Raw genomic sequence first — 23,848 nt, 5'->3', positions numbered from 1 at the left:
TCTTAAAAACCTCCAGAATCTTCTATAAAGCTAGATTCTGTATGTATTGTAGTGGTTTTATAAGACTATCTATATTTTTAGCCTTATACTATAATTAGCAGCTATAATCCATTATATTCTATTTATTTTTATTTATTTAGTTTAACGTCCCTTTCTTAGTCTAAGACTATTAGAGACAAGAGTTTCGTCTATGTACATTGTGCTATAAAAATTATAGGTTATAACCTTAAGCTTTCGTAGAACTACTAACTTTTATAGGTTAACCTATAAAATTATAGGTTCTCCATTATAGGTGCGTTTTCAATGATTATAAAGTGAGACAATTTGGGCTAAACTCTTATAGTAAGAAGTATAAATAAGTATAATAGTAGGAACTAAAAAGCACTAATAAAGGAAATATAAGGGGTAGAAAATTTGGGAAGATTTTACTAAACTTTCTATTATTCCAGGGGCTCCCAGTTAATATGCCACCTTTTAGTAGCTATATTAGTTTTTTTTATATAAGCCAAGGTGGCCTATATTTTTTCAGAATTTTTATAAATGTTTTTATAGGTTAAATCCACATTTATAGCTTCTTTAAGCCTTTTTCTTTATTCTTTGTAATTATTACAACTTAGTAGTAAGTAGAAAGGAGTCTCTTTAGGAGTACTATACCTATATATACTATTATTAACCTTTTTAGTATAGTATAGGTATAATTTAAAATATCTATAACCTATTCTTAGCTAATAATAGGCTAATACTAATTCTCTAGGAGTCCTATTTAGTATCCTAAGTTTATAGCAAGGTTTAGGAGTAAATATCCTTAAGTAAGACTTAGGAGATATAGGTTTAGCTAAGGCCTTACCTATAATCTTCTCCTATTCTATACTTATTAGGGATTTAACTTCTATACCTAATATAGTAAAGGAGGTAGGGTATTCCCTAGTCTTAACTAGACTAGTAGCCTCCTTAGCCAGATTATTAGTAAGCTCATTACTATAAATTCTAGTATAGCTAGGAACCTATTCTAATAAGATAGTAGCGCCCTTGTCTACAGCTAATTTAGCTATATTTATAGCCTAAATTTACTAGGATTAGCCTAGGTTATTAGAAGGTTTTATAATACAGTATATTACAGCCTAGTTATCCACATATATATAGTATTTCTAGCCTTATTTTACATTTCTACCCATGTATTTAAACACCCTTATAATACCCTCTAATTCCCCATTATAGACTAGGTTAGAAAAACCTATATTTAGGCTTTCCAACTTATAGTCTTCCTAGTTTTTAGAGATAATAGTAAGGCCTACTCCTATACCTTTACCTCTAGTTATACTAGAGGCATTAGTATATAGAGAGGTAGTATTAATAGACTTTCTAGCCTTAATAAGGTCTAGGTATTCCTTCTTAGCATCTTCTTTAGGTAAAGGACTAATTCTATACTAAAATAGAATATTCCTAGCCTAGGGAGGAAAATATAGGTAGGATATAGGCTCTAGAGGTCCCCTACTCCCTATACTATTAAGAATCCTCTCTAGCTGGGTAGATTTCCTATTTTTAAATATAGATTCTTGCTTAGTCCTGCCTAATTTAATTAAAATAGGGTGGTTTTCTGGTAGTTTTAAGGCCCTAAGTGTGTATTTTTTTATACTAGCACTTAGTTAGGCCTTAGTAGGTAGGATACCTACTTTAATTTCTATTACCCTAATAGGACTAGTCTTAAAAACCCCTAGTATCTTATATAGAGCCTTATTTTATAAGGCTTCTAAGGGTTTAAGAAGGCAGTCTATTCCTCTAGGCTTATACTAGAGCTAGGAGCTATAATCTATTATACTAGTAATATAAGCTATATATAGCTGGTGTATAGTATGTGGACCTATCTCTAGCTCTATAGTAGTAAGCCTATAGAGCCTATAGAGGGTAAATCTAGCCTTTAATACTAAGGTATTAATATGGTGTTTATACTTTAGTTTATTATTAAAGTAGATACCTAGCTATTAGACTATCTCTTTAGGTTTTACTATAGTAGAATTAGGTAGTTCTATACTATAGTTTTTTACCTTTTTATTACTAGAAAAATAGATAAGCTCTATCTTAGTAAGATTAAAGCTAATACCTATTCTAGCCCTATATTTATATAGGTTTTTAGCCTCTCTCTCTAATATTTTAGTGTTTTTCTTTATACTTGTAGATAATATAGTTAGACTAATATTATCTATATAGGAGAGAAAGGTAATAGCCTGGGATAGGAATAGTTTAGAGATATAGATTAGAAATAGAATAGGTAATATAGGACTACCTTATGGAATTCTAGTCTCTATAGGCCTAAACTCTTCTATTTATCTATTGAAGGAGAGATATAATAGCCTATCTTTTAAGAAAGAATCTACCTAGCTAATTAAGCTTATAGGTAGTCCCTTATTCTTTAATAAAGATAGGAGCTAGTTCTTACTAATGTAGTTGAAAGCTCCTTTTATATCTAGAAATAGTATAGAGGTTATCCTATTAGATAGCTTATTCTCTTTAACTATATTAGATAATAATAGTATAGTATCTATAGTAGACTTTTAAGATGGCTACCTACCTAGCTAGGGTGTAGTAGTCTATTTATCTTTTCTACTAAGAATCTAAGCCTTTTAGCTATTATTCTTTTATTAATTTTGCTAAGGTAATTTAATAAAGATATTACCCTATAAGCTTTAGGAATAGTATAGTCTAGCTTACTAGGTTTCTTTAAAATTATACCTATAGCTTATCTCTAGCATTTAGGATAATAACTACTATTAAATAGTAGGCTAAAAACCCTATAGAAAATATTAGGGTAGGCCTTATAGGCAGCTATAATAATATCTTAGTTTATAGTATTAGGACCTGGTGTTTTCCCTTTTATTTATATAGAGTAAGCTAATTTAAGTTCCTTAAAGTCTAATTCTAGCTAATCCCACCTATTATTAGGCATGTAATTATACTATATAGGTGGTGGAGCTTTAGGAGGCTTAGGGAATAGGATATCCCTAAAAGTTAAATAGTTTTCTTTAAAAGAATTAGCTAATACCCCTAAATTATCTTTAATTCTAGGGATAAAATTAACCTTTTTATCCTTAGTATAGTCTATGGCCTTAAATATAGACTTTGTATTATTCTTAGTAAGAAACTCTTACTAATACTCCCTTTTAGTATTTTTTATAGCTTAAAAGTAGGCATTTCTTGCTACTAGGTAGGCTCTTATACTTATAGGATCTAAGTATAAGACTTGGCTTTATTTTGTAGTTTTATACTTATTTCTTAACCTAGTAAGGTTATTATTCCACCATAGCTTAGAAATAAGCTTAGTAGAGAGTTTAGGTATACTAGAATTAGCTACTAGAGTAATTAAATTACTTAGCTTAGTAGCTATATTATCTAGTTCCTCTACTAAGCCTAGAGCAAAGGACTAGGACTTTAGATATACTAAATCAAGACCCTCTTTTAATAAGAGACCTTGATATATTAGCTAAGGAGCTTAGTAATTTAATTACTACCTCTGCAAATAATAGTATACCTAAGATACCTAATAAGCTTATATCTAAGCCTTAGTGGGACGATTCCCTTACTAATTTAAGGTTAGAATATAAGAGAAAGAAAGCCCAAGCCTTATACTTAGATACTACTAGTATAAGAGCCTGCTTAACTGCTAAAAATAAGTATTTTCTAGCTATTAAAAAGGCTAAAAAAGAATATTGGCAGCAGTTCCTTTTGAATACAGATTCAAAATCTATATTTAGGGCTATGGACTATACTAAGGATAGTAAGGTAGACTTTATACCTTATATTAAGTCTATATCAGAGGAATTAGCTAATTCCTTTAATAAAAAATGCTATACTTTTAGGGATACACTATTTCCCAAGCCCCCTACCACTCCAGCTATTATATAGGATAACTACACCCCTAATAATAGCTGGAAATAGCCTAAGTTAGACTATAAGGAGCTAGAAATAGCTTGTTCTATATAAATAAAAGGGAAAACCCTAGGACCAGATGCTATAAATTAAGATATTATTATAGCTACCTATAAGGCCTGTCTTAGTACCTTTTATAGGGTATATAGTTTACTATTTAATAGTAGCTATTACCCTAAAGTATAGAGACAAGCTATTAGCGCAGTTTTAAGAAAACCTAATAAGCTAGACTATACTAGTCCTATGTCTTATAGGGTAATTTCCTTACTAAACTACCTTAGAAAAATAAATAAAAGAATTATAGTAAAGAGATTAAGCTATCTAGCTAAAACTACTTATCTACTAGACCCTAGTTAAATAGGTAGTAGATTAAAAAAGTTAGCTATAGATACTACTCTATTATTATCTAATATAGTAGAAGAGAATAAACTATCTAATAGGATTACCTCTAGACTATTTTTAGATATTAAAGGAGCTTTTAACTATATTGTCAAAAATAAACTCTTACTATTATTAAAGAAAAAGGGATTACCACTATCCCTTATTAGCTGGGTCTCTAGCTTCTTAAATAATAGGCTATTAAGACTATTATTTAATGGATAATTAGAAGAATTTAGGGATATAGAGACAGGGATCCCATAGGGAAGTCCTATATCACCTATACTTTTTCTAATATATATCTTAGAATTATTCCTATCTTAGGCAGTTAAGTTTCTTTTATATATAGATAATATTAGTCTTACTATATCATCTACTAGTATAAGGAAAAACCTTAAAATACTAGAAAGAGAAACTAAGCAGTTATATAAGCTTGGTGCTATAAAGGGTATAGAATTTAACCTTTCTAAGACCGAATTAATATACTTTACTAGCTAGAATAAGGCTAAAAATAGTTCTATTAAACTTCTAGATAATAGTACTATAAAGCCTAAGCAAACTGTCCACTAGCTAGGGATCTACTTTGATAATAAGCTAAATTATAAATAATACATTAATATATTAGCATCAAAGGCTAGATCAACCTTGTTCAGGCTCAATAGACTTACTACTATTAATTTAGGCCTTAATCCACATGCTATAAGGCAATTATACATAACTTGTATTATAAGTATAATGGATTATAGCTGCTAATTATAGTATAAGGCTAAAAATATAGATAGTCTTATTAAACTACTACAATACATACAGAATCTAGCTTTATTAAAGAAGATTCTAGGTGTTTTTAAGACTAGTCCTATAAGAGCTATAGAAATAGACGCTAGAATCCTACCTACTAAGGCCTATCTATTAGCTATAGTTTAAAAGTATGCTTTTAGAGCCTTAAAACTCCCACCCACCTACCCTATTCTAAGAGAATTAAGTAGAATTAATTCTATAGAGAATAAGCTAAGGAGACCTACCTAGATTAAGTTTATAAGTAAAAGTATAAATATAGAGATAGAATAACATCTTGAACCTATAAAATACTATTACTTTCCACCCTAGGCTAGGGAGATCCCTGTTGCGGAGCAGGGTGTTTAGGAGTAGAGAGTTAGTATTAGTATTATAGTTAACTATATAGCTAAGCAGAGCTTAGCGCGCCTTTCCTCTTTTAGCTAGTCTACCTTGATTTGGCTTAGTGGCTTGGCATGCTTAATGATATCCACTACCTGCTTAACTAACTTGCCTTGCTATAGTTAAATACTATAGTTGCTAGTAATAATTTGCTCTACTTATACTATAATACTATTTAACTATCTTACCTACCTTATAAGGGACCAAGACTTGCTCTACTCTTACTAGTAAGGCTTACTCTACTTATTACTTTAGTAGGATAAGGTCTACTGTAGATAATAAGTTCTCCTTTAATCATGCCCTGTTTTAAGGGGAATTAGGTTAAAAACCTACTTAAACTAACTAGTGGTTCTTCTAAGGTTAGCCCTTACTACTGGTAGTGCTTCTAAAGTAGTAAGTTAAGCTTACTACTATTTATAGTACTTCTAAAATAGTACTAGCTTGCTTAAAGTCTGTAAGGTGGTTCTTCTAGTATAGTATTATAGCTAGTAGTTCCACTAAGGTTGTCCTACAGCTAGTAGTTCTACTAAGGCTATTTTAACTACTAGTAGTGCTTCTAAAGTAGTAGATTAACAAGTATAATAGCTTACTTAGTATTATACAGGCCTTTAGGGTCTAGTTGATTACTAATTAAGCTATTAGCTAACTATTAACTAGTTACACTTAAATGATTATCTACTACTAACATTAGTATAGTTTAAAAGAATAGACCTTAATACTATATACTAGACTCCTTACTCCTATGAGGCTTAAGAGGCAATATAGCATTTAGCTATAAAAAGACTAAGGTAAGGAGAAAAGAAGAGAAGGAGTAGAGAGAAAGAAAGAAAGATATATATATATACTGACTTAGTTAGCAACTAAGCAAGTTCCTTAGTTAGCCTAAGCTCTCTAGGTAGGATTCCTATAGTTTATAACTTCAGGCTAAGGTGGAGGCCTAACACTACCCCCCCTCTATAAGGTAAAGTCCCTTAAGCCTAAAGCTTATAATCCTTAATAGTATCTTTAGGGTCTGCCTAATTAAGTAGCTCCTGTGGTAGTAGTGGCTATTATAGGTAAAGGTAGTAAAATTCTAGTACAAGCTTATATAAGTAAAGAAAGTCCCTCTAGGGCTGCTACTAGAGAGATATATTCTATTTATCCTAGTTACTAATATATATATACTTATACTAGATACTATAATACTTTATTTCCTAGCGGTTAACTATCTTAGTAACCTTATATTCTATATAAGGCTCTTCCTTATCATGGTTAAGGATTAGTTCTCCCTTAGGAGATCTATAGTCTTATCTAGGGTATAGGTTATTAGGGGCAAGGCAGAGCTTCTATAGGTAGAATATAGGTATAAGGCTATTAGCCTAATAGTCCTTAGGGATGTTCATCTTGTAGGCCTTATAATTAATTATATAGGTAATAGGCTAGGGCCTGATCTACTTCTAGTTAAGGCCTTTATTAGGCCGTTTTATAGCAAAGTAATATGTGCTTATATATATGCAGTCCCTAACCTTATAGTTAGGATAGAGGGTATAGTATTAGTTAGTATAGTAAGCTATCTTATCCTAAGTAGTATAAATAAGGGTCTTTAAGAGGTTGTTAATAGCCTTTATTCTAGTAATAATATAGTTAGCTCTCTTAATATGGGCGTCCTATAGTTATATAGGCTAAATAGGCTTAAATCCAAGGCAAGGGTAGTATCTATAATTAGTAAGGAAGGGGGATATTCTAATAGAGTAGTTAATCCTATTATTTAAGGTAAACCTAGTATAAGGGAGCTAGTATATCTAGTTACCCTATAGGTAGTTAATATAGCTGTAGAGGTAGTTCTTAATAGACTTATTAGTAATCTTAGTCTATCTATTAGTCTTAGGGTAATAAGCTAAGGAGTACTTAATCTTAATCCTATAATATTTATAGATATACTTCTAGAGCTTATAGATTATGGCACTTCTATAGTTATTAATAAATTCCTTAATAAGGCTATATATATAGAAGAGATAGTAGTAGATAGCTTCTATCAAGGAATTAATACTATTATTAGGGAGTCCTTTAGTAATAACTATCTTAGTAAGGTAGTTAACTATAATAAGGATGTACTAGTAGTTCTTATTCTTAAAGTAGGAGTTAGGAAGCTTCTTAATAAAGTTAAAGCTAATATTCTACTAGTAGTGATCTAAGGCCTTAATTAGTTCTAAGAAGCCCTGCTTCTTTAGGTTATCTCTATATGCTCTAAAGTATTTTAAGTAGTTATTAATAAACTACTAGAGGTTATATCTTATATTAGGCTAGTAGTATAAGTGGGCTATTAGCTTATATATAGACTTGTAGCTAGGGTGGCTAAGATGGGCTAGTAGGTAGTATAGCTATATAAGGTAGAGGTGGAGTTTAGTACTTATAGGAATAAATAGCTAGTTCTTTATATAGAGATACCCTTTCTGTGGGTAGAGGTACTCTATATAGTACTTATACCCCTTCTTAAAGAGAGAGGTAGGGATGTATAAGTAATACTTCTTAATAGAGCTTATTAGTGTCTTAATATCTTTATCTTTAGTATAAGCCTTAGTAAGGAGGTCTTTAAGGTAAGGTGTTATAGGTATATTATAGTTCTCTACCTGTATAGTAGTAGGATCTAGTTATTTAGTAATAGGATTAGGTTCTTCTATAGATATAGGTATAAGGATAAGGTAGGAGATGGTAGCTTAGATATCTAGGTCTAGGTTATTATACTTTAAGACTATCTATGGCTAGTACTAAAGTCTCTTATTATTAGGACTCTAGAGTAGGTCCTAAGAATAGTAGGTTAAGGTATTAGGCTTCTTACCTTGCTTGCTAGGGTGGTATATAATCTTAAAGTTAAACTTAAAGAGGAACTAGGCCTAATAGGCTTAATAGTAGTTAAGGTTCTTAGTTAATATAAACTACTTAAGGCTATAGTAATCTAAGAAGATCTTAATAGGGTTTATAGGTTCTATACTAATAGCCTTAGGCTGCTAGGTCTCTAAAGACTTAATAATAGCTAGGAGCTCTTTATTATAAATCTTATAGTTATACTTAGTAGGAGATATCTTCTTAGAAAAGTATATAATAGGATAGAGAACTCTATCTACTATCTAAGATAGGATACTAGTAGTAATAAAGTCTAAGGTATCTATCTTAATCTAGGTTTTACAAGAGGGATTAAAGTAGATAAGGGTTAGGGTAGTTATAAATATATCCTTTAAAGCTTTAAAAGCCTTCTAGTAGTTAGAGCTCTATTTAAAGGGGCTATATATATATTTCTTCTTATTAGAGGCTATAGTATAGAGCTTACTATAGGTAAGGTTAGTTAGTAGTTTAGTAATAGTAGAGAAGTCCTTAATAAAGTAGTAGTAGAAGTTTATAAACCTAAGGAAGGCCTAGATATCCTTAATACTATATAGTATTTCCTAGTTAATCACTACTTTAACCTTAGTAGGGTCTATTTAGATACCCTTAGAACTAACTAATAACCTAAGGTACTTAACTTCCTAAACCTTGAACTTATACTTAGTGATATTAATATAGAGTTTCTATTTAAGTAGATAAGATACAACCTTATAGATGTACTCTTAATACTCCTTAAGTATCTTACTAAAGACAAGGATATTATTAAGGTAGGTAGTAGCCTAGAGATCTAGGTACTCTTTTAGAGAATTATTAATATAGTTCTAAAATATGCTAGGGGTGTTACATAGGCTAAAGGGTATAATAAGGTATTTAAATTAGCTATATTATATAGTAAAGACTATTTTCTACTTGTCGCCTATAGTGATGTAGATATAGTTAAAGGCTATGATAATATTAAGGGTGGTAAAGTACTTATAGCCTTATAGGTACTAGAGAGTCTTATTAATATTTAGAATTAGATAATAGTTCTTAATTATAATCTTATTAAGTTTATAGTAGTTAATATAGATATAGAGTCCTCCTCTAGGCTTATAAATAATTAGAATAGAAGTAGTAGCTAAAGAGGAGCTAGGTTAGATATAACCTTTAGTAATAAGATCCTTAATATAGAGGTAGATAGCCTTAAGCTTCTAAGAACTTATAAATTAATACTTTCTAGTAAAGGGAGGGTCCTTCCTAGCTTCTAGAAGGATCTTATAATCTTTAGCTATATAAGTAGGGAGTTCTTCTATAAGTAAGGGGTTAAAGGCTATATCTAAATCCTTAAAGTAGTTAGAGAGTAGGTTATAGATCTCTTTCTATAATAGCTTTAGTTTACCCTTCTTAAACTTCTTAAAGTCTTTAGGGGAAATAGTATTAGTTATAGTAGTATAGAGATAAGCTTTAGAGTCCTTTAGGAAGATAATACTAGCTAAGTAGTCCTTCTTCTATATAAGATAGTAGAAGTGTATAGTACTAATAAATACTATATATATATCTAGTTTCTTTATTTAGGAGTCTCCTACCTTATATTTAGGAGTATTAAGTATAAGGGCTCTTACTAGCTTACTCTTTATAAGGTAGCTAGACTAGAGGTAGGACTTATAGGATAGGATAAGTATTTAATCTTTATAGCTTAGTAGAGTATTATATTTAGATAGCTAAGGGTTGCTAAGGATTAGAGAGTACTAAGGGATATTTATAATAAAGTAGAAAATAGAGCTAATATACTCTTTAATAGCTATATCTACTAGCACTAATTTATCCAGGATTAAGTTTAGGGAGCTATTAGTATTAAGAAGGTAAATAGGCTTCTTAAGCTAGAAGATATAGAGTTTCTTTTTATATATATATACTTTATTGATTATATTCACTTCTACACTACTATTAGTAAGGGTCTAGGTGTGAGAACTATTTATTATTAAATAAAAGACTAAATAATTCCCAACATAGGACTTGCTATTAGCGCTAAGTATTAAGATCTTAATACTTTATAGTTTAAGGGTTAAAGACTTGCTTAGGTAGGAGATAGTAAAAGAAGAGAGCTATATAGGTTTTTCTTAACCTAGAGGGTAACTATCCTCTAGGTAGGGCCTTTTAACTCCTTATTATTAGAGGTAGATAAGTTATTAGAGGTCTTAGCTATAGCCTTAATAATATTAATAGAATAGGTGCAGCTATTAGCCTTTAGGTAGATATAGGTATTACTAATATAATATCTAGAACTATAGTAGTAAAAGTAGTAGCCTTAAGTATAGAGCTTAGCCCTACTAGTATTATTAAGCTTAGGAGGATTCTCTAAGGGTTTATACTAGGTTCTAGTCTAATTAGTAGGCTTTATAGCTATAGGTTTATAACTAGAGGTTAAGGGGGAGTCCTAGTAAGAGAGGGACTAAGAGGTAATAGTCTTTAATATAGAGCTACTATAAGAGGTAGAGTTACCTATCTTCTTAGAGCCTATACTAGTAGTAAGGCGCTCTAAGTAGTTGTTAATCTATATATTATTTTTTTTAGTAGTATAAAGAACCTTAAGGGCCTTATATAGTATTATAAACAACTAGGTTTAGATAGCGCGTGCTAAGTACTTATAGATAGTCTTAGTAAAGTACTTAATATGTTTATTATTATTAGTATTAGCTTAAGCCTAGAGGATAGCAAGGTGCTAGTAGTACTAAGAGATAGTCTTATCTAGCCTCTACCTAGCCTTCTAGAGCTTAATCTTAGCCTTTACCTTTAGATATATAGCACCTATAGTCTCCTTAAGCTCCTTAAAGAACTTATTAAGGGTAATATTATTAGTAGCTACCTAGTTAGTTATAGGCTTAAAGTATAGGTTTATAAGCTAGCTAAGTATATAGTTAACACATAAGGCTTCTATAGGGAATAAGGGGGTATTAGTAGCTAATTACTAGTTAACTAAGTACTACTAGGTAGTATACTTCTTAGGGTCTTATCTATTATACTTTCTTTTAAGTTCTTACCCTACTTATAGTAGCTAGCAGTAAGAGTACTAGTAGAGAGGGTAGAGGTAATATATCTCTACTAGTTAATTATAGAGGGTAGCCTCTAAGTATTAAGATGTACTCTACTATTATAGTAGTAGGCTAAAGGGATAGTATTATTATTAGATAATTCTAGTTTAGTAAGGTAAATAGAGGGATGGGGTCTTATAGGTTAAGTACTAGTAGTAGTAGTAGTAGTAGTAGTAGTAGTAGTAGTATATTCTTCTACTTTAGATAGCTACTTATAAAGGTCCTAGATTTCTACCTTAAGGTTGCTAAACTCCTTAATCTACTCTTTATATAGGGCCTTCTACTATATAATATAGAGGTCCTTTTTATTAATATAGTGGTTAGCTACTACTATATTATTATTAGCTTTATAGAGCTAGTAGTAGAGTTCTTTATAAGAGGTATTATAATTAGTAAGGGCTTACTTAAGAGTATAGTATATAGAAGACTAGAAGACCTCTTCTTTTATAGGCCTATTAGGCCTTAAGAACTACTAATTATAGCAGCAATCTATAGTAAGGTCTTAAAGGAGTTAGTAAATCTTCCTATACCTATTATCCTTAAGGGTAACATAGTTCTTAAAGGAAAAGATATTAGCCTAGTATATTATTACTAGGTAAGCCTTGCTATAGTTATAGTAGGGTAGTCCTTTAATACTAAGGGATATAGAGTATAGGTAAATAGTATAGTTAAAGGATAAGTTACTCCTATTATCTTATTTAGAGGGAGTAGTAGACAAGGTCTTAGTAGAGGGGATAGAAATATTAGTAGGATTAATATTAATATTAGAAGGTATATTAATAGCACAGCCTTTACCCTTGTTAAGGGTAGAAGGTCCGGAAGCAGAGGTAGTAGAGGGGTTATTATTCGTAAATAAGGAGGAATAGTTAGGGTCCTTAACCTTACTAATATTAAGCTTCTTTATATTAGAAGCTTTACAGGCTAGTAGTAGTAAAGTATTATTATTAAAGGACTCTTTACTATTATAGGAGGAGGCTTAGAATATACTCCTTATTATATATCTTTTAGGGGGTTAAGGCTACCTAGTACTCTTACAGCAATATTTAGTAATAGAGAGGCCTTAGGAAAGCATTATAGGGGGTTAAGAGAGGTTAAGAGAGTTAAGATAAAGTAATTTCTAAAATAGAAAGTAGGGGCTACTTTAAATATAGTAAATAGAGATTATAGAGGCTAAATTAGAGGAATAGTAGTAAGAGACCTTAGTCTTATATAAGGCTTAAGAGGCAATATAGCATTCAGCTATAAAAAGACTAAGGTAAGAAGAAAAGAAGAGAAGGAGTAGAGAGAAAGAAAGAAAGATATATATATATACTTACTTAGTTAGTAACTAAGCAAGTTCCTTAGTTAGCCTAAGCTCTCTAGGTAGGATTCCTATAGTTCTTAACTTTAGGCTAAGGTGGAGGCCTAATAGTTAAGCAGGTAGTAGATATTATTAAGTATACTAAGCTACTAAGCTAAATTAAGGTAGACTAGCTAAAAGAGAAAAGGTATACTAAGCTCTACTTAGCTATATAATTAACTATAATCCTAGGTACTAACTCTCTACTTCTAAATACCTTACTCTATAATAGTATAATTAAAATATAGAGTTTTAGTAGACTTTCTTTATTAGTACTTTTTAGTTCTACTTCTATACTTTTAACTATAAAGACTTAGCCTAGATTATCTTACTTTATAACTATTAAAAATATACCTATAATAGAAAAGCTATATTTTTATAGGATAACCTATAAAAGTTAGTAGCTCTATAAATACTATAGATATCAGACTATAAATTCTATAGTATAATATAGAGGAAACTCTTATACTTAATTAAATAAGAATATAAATAAATGATTATAACTACTCTTAGAATAGAGATTAAATTTCTGACCCCCCCTCTCTGCAAAGGGCGCTCTGCGCGATAGCATTCTACCCAGCGACAGCGCGACCGATGGCGATGCGACTGCCCTGACTATACAATTGACCAATAGCGCGACTTCTTGCGCATCCACAGATATTGAACTGTAGAAGAACACTAATCCGTAGATGAATATTGCCCTCTCTTCCATAGTGGAAGGAAGCTAGATGTACAAACCGCATCTAGAAATGGATTTCTCAGTCTATATAATGTGCTATACTAATAAATACAGTCAGGGCCAAGAACACCTATTCAGGTGAGACCTAAACCAGACCAGTAGCCCCACCAGCGGCACCTTTGACACTGGATACACTATTAGTTGCGCCCGCAGTCTTTTGCCTCACATCGTCGGTATCAGCTGCTTTGCCCACGCCATTCTTGATATGCTCTCGATTGAGCTTTCTTGGCCCCGAAGAAATCGGTGACCGGGCGGAGGTTTGCGCTTCCTTTTCCTTTCCATCCTTGCGATCATCATCAGCTCGACGAGGGCCTTGCGCATCCTTGTCCTGTACGTCTTTGTGACCACCCTCAGCATCCTGCTTTCTCATGCCGTCCATTAAGAAGCTCATGCGGCCGCCAGTCAAGTTGTTCAGTTTGTCGCCAATAGCCGAGCCATCAGGGGCTGTTCCTTCGCTCTGGTTGAACCACTTGACGATGTAATATCCACCAAGACCCCAGAGGAAGACGAAGCTTGCTCCCATGGTTGTGATGAAGGTGGTAGGGAGAACCACAAGGATCGCAACAAAGACCATGAAAGCTGTAAAAAGGAGCGCAACCAGGACGCCAACAAGAAGGGCGACGACCAGGGAGAAGACGAATACGGTGACAGTGAAAACGCCGAACAGGAAGAGTGGGAACCCAGACATGGCAAGTTGGGCCAAGAGGAAACCCTTGGACGGTCAGCCACGAGATCAAGTCAAGGAGTCCTAGAGGGGCGGCTCACGGCGAGTTTGGGGTTTGCAACTGCCCAAGTCTTCAACCTCGAGAGGACCTCGGCGCGCGCCTCTGGTGGAAACAAGCCGTCGATGACGCCCATGGACTTGGACTGGAAAGCTGCGGCGACATTTTGAACGGATTCGAGAAACGCAGCCATGGCATTCGACAGTGGCGGAGAAGGATGTCGAAGAAGGGAAAGGATGAAGCCAGTGCAAGAAAAGAGGGCGGTGATGTGGATGTTGGCTATAAAAACAACGACTGGAGGCGATGTCAGGAAACAGGGAAGTAGCAGTTAGTTGAGCATGGTCCAACGAGGAACATGTCGTACTGAACACGACACCACAGTTCGCGTCAAGTCAAGACAAGACAACCAGTCGAAGACGCCCGACAGCGCGTGTGACGCCTTCCAGTCGTATAGGTCGGTTTTACGTCACTGGTAGCGTTGCCCATATGCGGGCAGTCGGGTAGGTAGGTGGACCCTTGGACTGCCAAGATTTACGCCGCCGTTGTCGATAACAAAGTCTTGGCAAAAAAGTTCGTGTCGCGCGTCGCATCTGCTGAGATCCCGCTACTCACCCAACACAGTCCAACATGACCGACCATTCCGAAAAGAAGCGCAAGCGCAACGCTGCCCAGCGAACTGATCGTCCCGCCAAAAAGGTAGCTCTTGACGCGGCCGCCACGTCCGTCAAAGTCTCCTTTCTCCAAGACGACGCCGAGCTTGGTCCTGTTGTTGGTGCGCAACTTCGGTCCTCTTGCCCACGTCTGACACTGGACTAACATTGTCTTTTGACAGCCGCGACGCCTGGTGTATCCCTCCCTCCCAATGCCGCGTTTACTCCCTACAAGAAGGACTCGGGCGACAAGCGCCCTACGTCTTACGAACTGCTCCTTGAGACCTCCGACCATCCGAAGCTCAACTTTACCGCGACCGAAGAACATGACGGCCCCTCCGAAAACTTCCTGGAGCACTATGTCGGCATCTACGATCCAGCCACAGGGGAGCTCAAGGTGATGAAAGCGCACAAGCTCGTCTTGAGAAGTACGTTGAGGAGTGAAGCTGAAGAGATGAGGATCCAGCGCCAAGAGGCCGCCGAAAACCAGAGGCAGAGCAATTTCAACCTTCGACAAGAGCTTGGAAAGGAGTTTGGTACTAAGAAGGCCAAGAAGGCACTCGCCTCTATCACGGAAAATGCCATTGCCCCTGGTTCTGGAGCTTCTGGAGACTCAGTGGCTGCCGCTGTTCTCCAATCAGTCTCCGATGCGACTGCAGACCTACCCACGAAGGAGTCGCTCCAGGCTGCCGTGGACGAAGGAAAGCCCCGTCCTAGAGCCAATCTGGCTGCCACGAATCCTGTCGAAGTCTACACACCCGAATCTTTGATTGGCGGCGACACTTTAAGACTAATTGATGTCCAACCGTGGATCGACGCAGCCCAGAAGAATGAAGGGTTTACGACCACGAGTCGATTTGTCTTTGGTCGAATTGGAAACCTTGCACTGCAAAAGAAGGCGCAAAAGAAGCTGAAGGTGCTGAAATACATCCAACTCTTGATCGATTTCCTTGCGGCCCTCAAACCATCGAGGAGCGGATCGAAGAGGATTCCCCTAAGAGAGGAACTGGAGAAGAAGACGGGTATAAGTGGAGCGCTCTTGGACAGCGTAAGGCGCAAGTTTGCCGACGGAAAGTAAGTGTTACAGCAAGTCATGCCGCCCGTAAAGTTTGGTGGTTTGCTTACCAGTCCTACAGCGAATTGACAAAGTGGCATGTGGACAACCTCATCACCCACATTGCCGCAATGGCTCTGATTGTGGATGATTACGAGGTCGACACGTTCGACTTGAGAGAAGACCTCAAAGTAGACAACAAGCAGTAAGATCGCAACGTAGTCCAGGGAGACAATTCAAAACTAACTAATTGGCAGAATCGCTCAGTACTTCCATGAGATCGGCTGCAAAGTTGGCGTTCCAACGGAAAAGGAGCGCGGAAAGAAATATTCCAAGGCGGAGGCCACGAACCACAAGATCGCAAAGCTCAAGATACCCCTCGACTTCCCTAAGCAGCGCAATTTGCCCGCAAAACGCAGATGATGAAGACATCAAGCCTCATCGCTGCCGATTTAGCACCAGTATATCAAAAGAGCCAAGCCAGGAGAAGTCGTGGCTGGCCATCGTATCTGCTGGTCGCTTAGGAAGAGCCGCGGTTGGTATCCCAAGACTTTGTGGTAGGAAAGGGGCTGGAACATTAAACGAACGCTGAGATGCATCGAGCAGGACCTGAAGTGGCGCTTGAGCTCCACAATGGCGGCATGTTTCCTGTAATCATTTCGAGTCTGGCGCTAGGCGTTGAACAAGGAGGGCTGGCTTTAATGGGGCCAGTATGCTGGGGGGAGCTCCCTCATAGCTAGCTAGTTCCTTGGTTGGCAGATTCTGCCGTGAAGGTTGCGATGTTCGAAAAAGTGCCCATGGCGCCCAAGGTCATGTTTCGGATCTTTTGAATTGCGATATAGCTATCGGCTCCGGTATGCCTCAATGAATGCTTCCTTTTTCCGCTAGTGCTCCATCGCGAAGATTTGGTCCCTCGGTATCCAAACTCACCCCCCTGGTATTCTGAAACCATCAACATCCCCACGCACGGGATTCTGGCGCAAAGGCCATCTGGACGTGTGGCCAAAGCCGGCGGTAGTTCGCATTTATCGGGCGGAGACGGTAACGAGATTCGACCTTGCGAAAGATGGTTGGTGCAGTCAGGTGCCGTGGATATCCGTCTCCATGGACGTTGAATACTAAGAAAACCTAAATTTCTCTTGGTCTCAAAAATTGATGGAGTTCTCAAGAAGGGAAGACGGTGTTCTTTAGCGCGCCTGTTAGAGACGTATCTCGAGTCCATGATTTTACTCACTATGAAGCTGTCGAGACCCAGTTCAAACAGCTCATTGGCTACGCCGATCCCCCCGGGATGTTCGACGGGTGCTATGGGATTCTTGACGACAAACTCGACGTAGAGATTTGCCCATATTTGGTGCAACACTATCCGGAGATTGTTGGTTTTGGTATCGGTGAGCATGACAAACTTGAGCCGGGTGGGGGTCTCGTAGTAGTGGAGCTTGTATTCGGCGGTGCGGTACGACAGGAAGCTTTGAGCGGGCGAGTGTTGTCAGTGGTGGGCTATGAATAGCGAAGCAGGTGTGCCGTACGTATCGTCTTCACCGCCGAGCTGCTTGACCATGTTCCGAAGGGAGAAGATTGTCCCGAACATGAGCTTCGCATCGTCCTCCTTGGACAGGGCTCTGCGGCCACTGGAATCCCTATCTCCATCGCTGACAAGGCTGCCACCAGATTGAGGCCGAGTGGGTTTGGGGGCGGTAGAAAGTGGCGGCTGCATCCATCGTTTGCTGTAGATGCATTCACCTGAAGGACCTTGGTTAGCGAGTGGTGCGGAGGGCGCTTGGGAGGCTACGTACTGTGGCGGTCGAAGATGTAGAAAGAGTAGACGACCATTATGAGGGTGGCAGAGACTGGGGAAAATGGCGACAGTCGTACCCGAAAAGTGCGAGAGAGGTGCGATGTTGGCGCATGGTACCAGGTGAAGTTGGAGTCGGCGGTAGCGGTAATGGCTGCCGTTGGAGATGGCGCGCAGCCCACCCCACTGGAACCCTGAAGCGATCCCTGACTCTTGGCTCTCAGTCGCCGGGCCCCTCCACAATTCAACCAAGCAGCCAAGCTGGCTACTCTCTCCTACCTACATCTGTACATAAGGTGGCCGCATGCGACTGACCTACTCACCTATCCGCCTACGGAGTACGAATCGCGAATCCTGCATATTTCTCCTGCGCGACCTACGGCCCTATCGTCTATACCGCTTTACTCCCCTCATCGTTCCCCTGCATCGACCCCGCCGCCATGTCTTCGCCGTCTCCGCCGGGGACACAATCGTCGGACCATCTCTCTCTGACTGTGCCTGACGAAAGCAGACCACCGCCAGTCAAACATGCGTGAGATGAGCCTTTGAACTTCTCCGTCATGCGTGTTGCTAACATGCGCCGTCTGCTACAGCTCCGCGCCTGCATACCAAAGCCCTCTCCGCCACCACCGTCGCGCTGCGTCGCACACGAGAGAAGTCAAAGTCCGTGTCCTCACCCAAACGCGCCGTCTCGAAGATTATACTCTGACTGTGGCACTGTCCAGGAAACATTGAACGCTCGATCTGAATACAGTAATAGCGAAGACGACGGTACGGCGCAACACAGGATAAACCAGTATATCGTAAAACAGGAAATTGGCCGTGGATCTTTTGGCGCCGTCCACTTGGCTGTTGACCAATTTGGAACAGAATTCGTAAGCCTAGCCTCGCTCACGGCCGCATCTCAAATCGTCGCGCTGACTCACATCCCTCGAGGTGTCCAGGCGGTCAAGGAATTTTCCAAGTCGCGGTTGAGGAAGCGGGCGCAATCAAACCTGCTCCGGAATCCGGGTATGCGCCGGCGACAAAGCCCGGCGGTGGCAGGCCGCGGGTTTAATCTACCCTTGCACCGGCACTCGAGCAGCGACACGAACAACTCGCTCGACCTTATCCGGGAAGAAATAGCAGTCATGAAGAAGCTCAACCACCCAAACCTTGTGTCACTGATCGAGGTCCTCGACGATCCAGACGAAGACTCATTGTACATGGTCCTGGAGCTTTGCAAGAAGGGTGTTGTAATGAGAGTCGGGCTGGAAGAGCGAGCAGATCCGTACCACGAGGAGCAATGCAGGTGCTGGTTCCGGGACATGATTCTTGGGATCGAATACCTCCACGCCCAGGGCATCATTCACCGCGACATCAAGCCTGACAATTGTTTGATTACCGACGACGATGTACTGAAGATTGTAGACTTTGGCGTGTCGGAAATGTTTGAAAAAGACTCGGAAATGAAGACCAAAAAATCGGCTGGCTCGCCAGCGTTCATGCCACCAGAGTTATGTGTACCAAAACACGGAGACGTGTCTGGGAAAGCAGCGGACATTTGGTCAATGGGCGTGACGCTTTACTGCTTGCGCTACGGAAGGATACCATTCGAAAAACCCGGAATGATTGATCTTTACGACTCGATCAGAAATGACGAGGTTGAACTCGGTCCCGACTGCGATGACGACTTTGCGGATCTGATGGGCAAAATACTGGACAAGAATCCCGAAACGCGAATAGTGATGGACGAACTCCGCGTAAGGTCACCGCGCCCCCTATGTCCATGGCGAAGATGCTGACTTTGAAAGGAACATCGATGGGTCACTCGGAGAGGCATGGACCGCCTGTTACCAAAGGAAGAGAATGTTGCCACAATCATTGAGCCGCCAACAGAGGATGAGGTGAATGCGGCCATCACGGGCAACATGGGTCACTTGCTCATCGTGGTACGTTGGCGAAAAGGGGTGCTTACTTTGTCTCTTTGAGCACAGCTGACATGATGGGTAGATGAAAGCAGTAAAACGCTTCAAGCAACTTCTCTTCAGGAGGCGGCCAGATTTGGTGCAAGGCATTTTTGGCCAGGCGTCACGGATGGTGCAACCACCTCTATCTATGAGATCCCCGCATGAGAGAGCGGCGCGGGCTCAGAGCGACAACGCAGGCAACAGTTCGCAAGCCGAAAACAAACTTAGCCCCGAAAGTCTGCGTGAAGCTCTGGGGACGAAGCTGGACCAATTGACCGATCAGTTGGCGCAGCGTGTCGAGGGGTCAAACATCTCATCTCGACCCGCCTCTCGCCCTTCGATACCCCCGAGTCCCCGTGGTTCACCAGTTCCAGGACGTCCTGTGGTCCAACAAGCCGTCACGCGCGTCGAAATTGGAAAGGGCCATGCGCACAATCCTCTGGAAGACACTTTGTTCTTGGACATTGACGCTCCGGAAGGTGACATGGCGCAAGAATATCAGCACCTTGTCTGCGAGTCACCCAGCGCCGTGGACATGGATGTGTATGAAAAGGCCTATGAGGAGGAGATTCAGAAAATCGTCAAGGACCGCGGGCAGAAGCGGCCGACACTCTATCTCACTCGTCGGGTCGAGGGCAAGAAGAGCATCCGAGAAAACCCATCTCTGCTGGACGCTTTGCAACTGGGGCAAGAGGTGTCAAAACAGGGGGCATCGGCCCTCGCGAAGCTTGTGGAAAAGGCAAAGAACAACGCCGACGCGAAGATGGGCGAAGCTGCTGGCAGCTCCGAATCAGGTTGAAGTTGGGGGTCGAAAAAGACACTAGACGAGTAGAAGGTGGGAACCTATTTGATATCATTGCATTGTTGGAGGTTGTCACGGCCAAAGCCAAGGACGGCCAGCGCGAGTTGGCTTGCGGGGCCAGGATGAGGGTGCAACTTGGAAGCAAAAGACGGCAGTCAGGCGCAGACAGGTGAGCGGGACTGGAGGCCTTGAATAACGGTGGAGGTTAAACTGGCGGTGCGCGCGCAAGAACCGAATGCGGCAGCAGTACGGCGGTCAGCCAGCGGTGTGTGGGTTGACCTGGCAGCTGACGTAATAATTGTAAGCTGAGAATGCAGGCGCAGCAGTGTGTGTGTACCTGCATCCGTTACATGGTGCAGAGATGGGAGGAGGACTGGGAGTAGCACAAAAAGACGAATCCGATTTGGATGGATGGTCGAAGCACGAGGCGGGTTTGATGCGAGCAGAATGGTGGGTGAGGCTTTTGATGATTGGTGGTTCAAAGGCCACGGCAATTGGACATGGGGCGGGGGGCGCACGCTGCGGGCTTGGGCGCGCATTGAAATGCGAATCTACGCTGACGCTGAGGATCTATCATGGCGTGAAGAGAGGCAATGAGGTGGTGTTGCACATGCCATGACGTAGCGTTGGGGCGATGACAGTGGATGGACTGGAGCAGCAGCCGGAGGTATGCGCTTCGCCGCCGCCGGTGTCCGACAAGTGAAGCGTGTAACCGACGGCTATGCTACAATACACCAGGGCAACCCATGGCGATTGTATACTGCAAGTAGAAAAAGAGGTGGTTGTGTTGCAGTCAAGGGCAACTCGTGGGAGCGACCGGGTACTGACTGCATATGGACCGAATCGGATATGTAGATGTAGACGGGTTCGGCACGACTTTTGCACCTATGCGAGAACAAGACGAGTATTATTGCTCGGTGAAGGCAGAGAGGAACCATTACATTACCACTGCCCGCCACAGCCCACCGACCAAACCAACTGACAACCTAAGCAACCAACCAAATGTCTGAACCAAGAGCAGAGGAAAATACCGCACCATCCCATCCGGTCCCGTAATATTATTCCCCTCCCGCTCCAGTCGTGCATTTTTCTTCCTCCTCTCCTCTTCACCTCGACTGCTGCACTGCTCTGCTCTGCTGCCCCCTCGCCTCTGACCTCACCAGACCTTGGCTGCGCGTGCTACGAGTGCGTCACACCCATCCGATCGCCGCACCGGCAGCTTTTTGTCAGCAACTTTCAACGCCGACGTCTGCTTTCAACTGCTGCTTCGGGCGGCCTGCGCCTCGGCCGCCAAGCAAGCTTTCGTTCTCGATTGCACTCGGCCAGCCCACCTCAACTCCCTCTTCTCTCCTCCCGCGACGCGCCCGCTTTCCCCTCCACTCCTGACTCCCGGCTTCACACCACACCGCGCCGTTTTGCGAGCATAACGCCTACCATTCCTGGGCTTTGCCCCAGCCCGAGACGTCGAGTCTCTCACCATCGCCTCCTTTCAGCCCTCGCTGGTTTCCACTCCCGCCTTCAACTCTCACACCCCATTTCCGCCTCCTCTCTTCGTCGCCATGGCCAATAAAACCTCTCCGGCAGTTAGTTCCAAGCCGTCCGGTTCTCCGGTGCCCTCGACTTCCACCTCCTCGCTCGCTTCTTCCGACGGCAACTTTGCACTACCGCCACCCAAAAACACCAATGGCGACGTTCCGCTAGCCAACGGCTCCGCCGCTCTCAGACCAAACCTCCCAGCAAAGAAGCCCACAATGTCCTCTCGCATAAGCGGAATCTTCGGTCGCCGCGAACCAGACAGCTCGAGAGAGAGTTCGAGAGTTTTTGTAGACAAGATTCCGGAAAAGGTCGCCGAGAAATCCCCTTCCAACAGCGACACACCACCAGCGACATCTCCCAAGCCAGAGCCTAAGCGTCAAGTGTCTGCGACGGAGAAAAAATCGGCGGCCGGAGCGGCGGAACGCTCCAAGAGTAATTCAGACAAGAAAAAAGAGCAACAGCAAGCCGCCAATGTCTCTCGGAGATTCAGGCTGCAAGAGGATGGCTCTCACGAGCATCAGCTGAAGATTCAGAAGCGCGAGGAGAAGCTGAAAGACATGTTTCAAAATCTTATGCTGGGCAAGAAGAAGGAAGTCCATCCAGAGGAGCAGCCGCTCAGCCTCATGTCTGGCTGGGTGGATCAGATCCGGAATGACAGGGAAAAGTTCAACGTCGAACACAAAGCGGGTGCAAGCTCATCCATGACACTGGTCCAAAAGTACGGAAAATGCCAGGAGATTATCGGCAGGGGTGCGTTCGGCATCGTCAAGATTGCACACAAGCCAGACGAGAAGGATCCTAAGCGAGAAAAGCTCTTTGCCGTCAAAGAGTTTAAACAGCGTCCCGGCGAGTCCGACAAGAAGTACAACAAGCGCCTAACTTCCGAGTTTTGCATCTCCTCATCCATGCACCACCCGAACATCATCAACACCTTGGACCTGATCAGGGACGAAAAGGGTGAATTCTGTGAGGTTATGGAGTATTGCGCTGGTGGCGATCTTTACACTCTAATCCTTGCAGCTGGCCAATTGGAGGTCGTCGAGGCCGACTGTTTCTTCAAGCAGCTCATGCGCGGCGTCGACTACTTGCACACAATGGGCGTAGCTCATCGTGACCTCAAGCCCGAGAACCTTTTGCTTACCCAACACGGCGCCATCAAAATCACCGATTTTGGTAATGGGGAATGCTTCAGAATGGCCTGGGAAGAGGAGCCTCACATGACAGCGGGCATTTGTGGCTCGGCACCGTACATTGCCCCCGAAGAGTATGTGGATGAGGAATTCGACCCGAGGGCCGTCGACGTATGGGCCTGCGGCGTCATTTACATGGCCATGAGGACAGGCCGTCATCTTTGGCGGGTCGCCAAAAAGGGAGAGGATGAGTTTTATACAAAGTACCTTGAGGACCGAAAGGAGGAGAGCGGTTACAGACCAATCGAAGTCCTCCGAAGGGTATGTGATGATCAGGCCACCAAACCTTTCTCTCGTACTGACCCCCATTGGCAGCGCCAGTGCCGTAATGTCATCTACTCTATCCTCGACCCGAATCCGAATCGCCGACTCACAGCTGAAGAGGTCAACCGGTCAGAATGGGTCGACCAGATACGTCTCTGCAGGGCCGGGGACGAGGGCTTTTAACCACTGCACCATCAACCAGGGGCTTTTGGGATATTGGCTTTTGCACATGTCTGACGACTTAACGCCCAACCCAATCTGACGTTGATTTCTATTGCAGCCGTGAGGGCGAGAGATGCTCGCCTGTACTTTCTTTTTCTTTGCACTCACTGCACCTTTTACGCGCATGCATGCATTGCTTCGTTCCAGCGCGCATACCCCCCTTTTACATGGCATG

General features: G+C 41.0%; 5 protein-coding genes across 5 annotated transcripts; 3 read left to right on the top strand and 2 right to left on the bottom strand.

The window, feature by feature from the left end:
• Positions 1–13,224: 13,224 nt before the first annotated feature.
• BKA78DRAFT_302004 (uncharacterized protein) lies at positions 13,225–14,774 on the bottom strand. The gene is made up of 2 exons (XM_066887407.1): positions 14,255–14,774; positions 13,225–14,201 (listed from the first exon to the last, which is right to left on the bottom strand). Exons 1-2 carry the CDS (start codon positions 14,402–14,404, stop codon positions 13,575–13,577), a joined length of 777 nt encoding a protein of 258 aa, XP_066749137.1. The 5' UTR covers positions 14,405–14,774; the 3' UTR covers positions 13,225–13,574.
• Positions 14,775–16,726, top strand: BKA78DRAFT_302002 (RNA polymerase I associated factor, A49-like protein). Its single transcript, XM_066887406.1, has 4 exons — positions 14,775–14,983; positions 15,044–15,935; positions 15,998–16,120; positions 16,173–16,726. The coding sequence occupies exons 1-4, from the start codon at positions 14,839–14,841 to the stop codon at positions 16,336–16,338; spliced, it is 1,326 nt and encodes a 441-aa protein (XP_066749136.1). The 5' UTR covers positions 14,775–14,838; the 3' UTR covers positions 16,339–16,726.
• On the bottom strand, positions 16,727–17,853 carry BKA78DRAFT_301999 (trafficking protein particle complex 1). The gene is made up of 4 exons (XM_066887405.1): positions 17,712–17,853; positions 17,445–17,658; positions 17,150–17,384; positions 16,727–17,100 (listed from the first exon to the last, which is right to left on the bottom strand). Exons 1-4 carry the CDS (start codon positions 17,746–17,748, stop codon positions 17,080–17,082), a joined length of 507 nt encoding a protein of 168 aa, XP_066749135.1. The 5' UTR covers positions 17,749–17,853; the 3' UTR covers positions 16,727–17,079.
• Positions 17,854–18,150: 297 nt separating this feature from the next.
• Positions 18,151–20,458, top strand: BKA78DRAFT_244941 (kinase-like domain-containing protein; the record flags this gene model as incomplete). Its single annotated transcript, XM_066884081.1, has 6 exons — positions 18,151–18,242; positions 18,304–18,373; positions 18,436–18,585; positions 18,655–19,452; positions 19,504–19,641; positions 19,703–20,458. 6 exons carry the CDS (start codon positions 18,151–18,153, stop codon positions 20,456–20,458), a joined length of 2,004 nt encoding a protein of 667 aa, XP_066749134.1.
• A 1,754-nt stretch (positions 20,459–22,212) lies between these two features.
• BKA78DRAFT_245213 (kinase domain-containing protein) lies at positions 22,213–23,634 on the top strand (the record flags this gene model as incomplete). The annotated part of the gene is made up of 2 exons (XM_066884106.1): positions 22,213–23,448; positions 23,503–23,634. 2 exons carry the CDS (start codon positions 22,213–22,215, stop codon positions 23,632–23,634), a joined length of 1,368 nt encoding a protein of 455 aa, XP_066749133.1.
• Positions 23,635–23,848: the final 214 nt, after the last annotated feature.

This window comes from Phyllosticta capitalensis (genome assembly GCF_038381095.1).
Source record: "Phyllosticta capitalensis strain CBS 128856 chromosome Unknown BKA78scaffold_1, whole genome shotgun sequence".
Classification (NCBI taxonomy): domain Eukaryota; kingdom Fungi; phylum Ascomycota; class Dothideomycetes; order Botryosphaeriales; family Phyllostictaceae; genus Phyllosticta; species Phyllosticta capitalensis.
Note: the sequence above shows the minus strand (reverse complement) of the source record. Positions and strands in the feature narration are given on the sequence as shown.

Excerpts from the sequence above, each read along its gene's own strand:
- BKA78DRAFT_302002 (XM_066887406.1), top strand. The coding sequence starts at position 14,839 with ATGACCGACCATTCCGAAAAGAAGCGCAAGCGCAACGCTGCCCAGCGA. Across the intron at positions 15,936-15,997 it reads CGCAAGTTTGCCGACGGAAA|CGAATTGACAAAGTGGCATG; the intron begins GTAAGTGTTACA and ends CCAGTCCTACAG. Across the intron at positions 16,121-16,172 it reads CTCAAAGTAGACAACAAGCA|AATCGCTCAGTACTTCCATG; the intron begins GTAAGATCGCAA and ends ACTAATTGGCAG.
- BKA78DRAFT_302004 (XM_066887407.1), bottom strand. The coding sequence starts at position 14,404 with ATGGCTGCGTTTCTCGAATCCGTTCAAAATGTCGCCGCAGCTTTCCAG. Across the intron at positions 14,202-14,254 it reads TTGCAAACCCCAAACTCGCC|GGTTTCCTCTTGGCCCAACT; the intron begins GTGAGCCGCCCC and ends TGACCGTCCAAG.
- BKA78DRAFT_301999 (XM_066887405.1), bottom strand. The coding sequence starts at position 17,748 with ATGGTCGTCTACTCTTTCTACATCTTCGACCGCCACA. Across the intron at positions 17,659-17,711 it reads CTACATCTTCGACCGCCACA|GTGAATGCATCTACAGCAAA; the intron begins GTACGTAGCCTC and ends AAGGTCCTTCAG. Across the intron at positions 17,385-17,444 it reads CTCGGCGGTGAAGACGATAC|CTTCCTGTCGTACCGCACCG; the intron begins GTACGGCACACC and ends GCCCGCTCAAAG.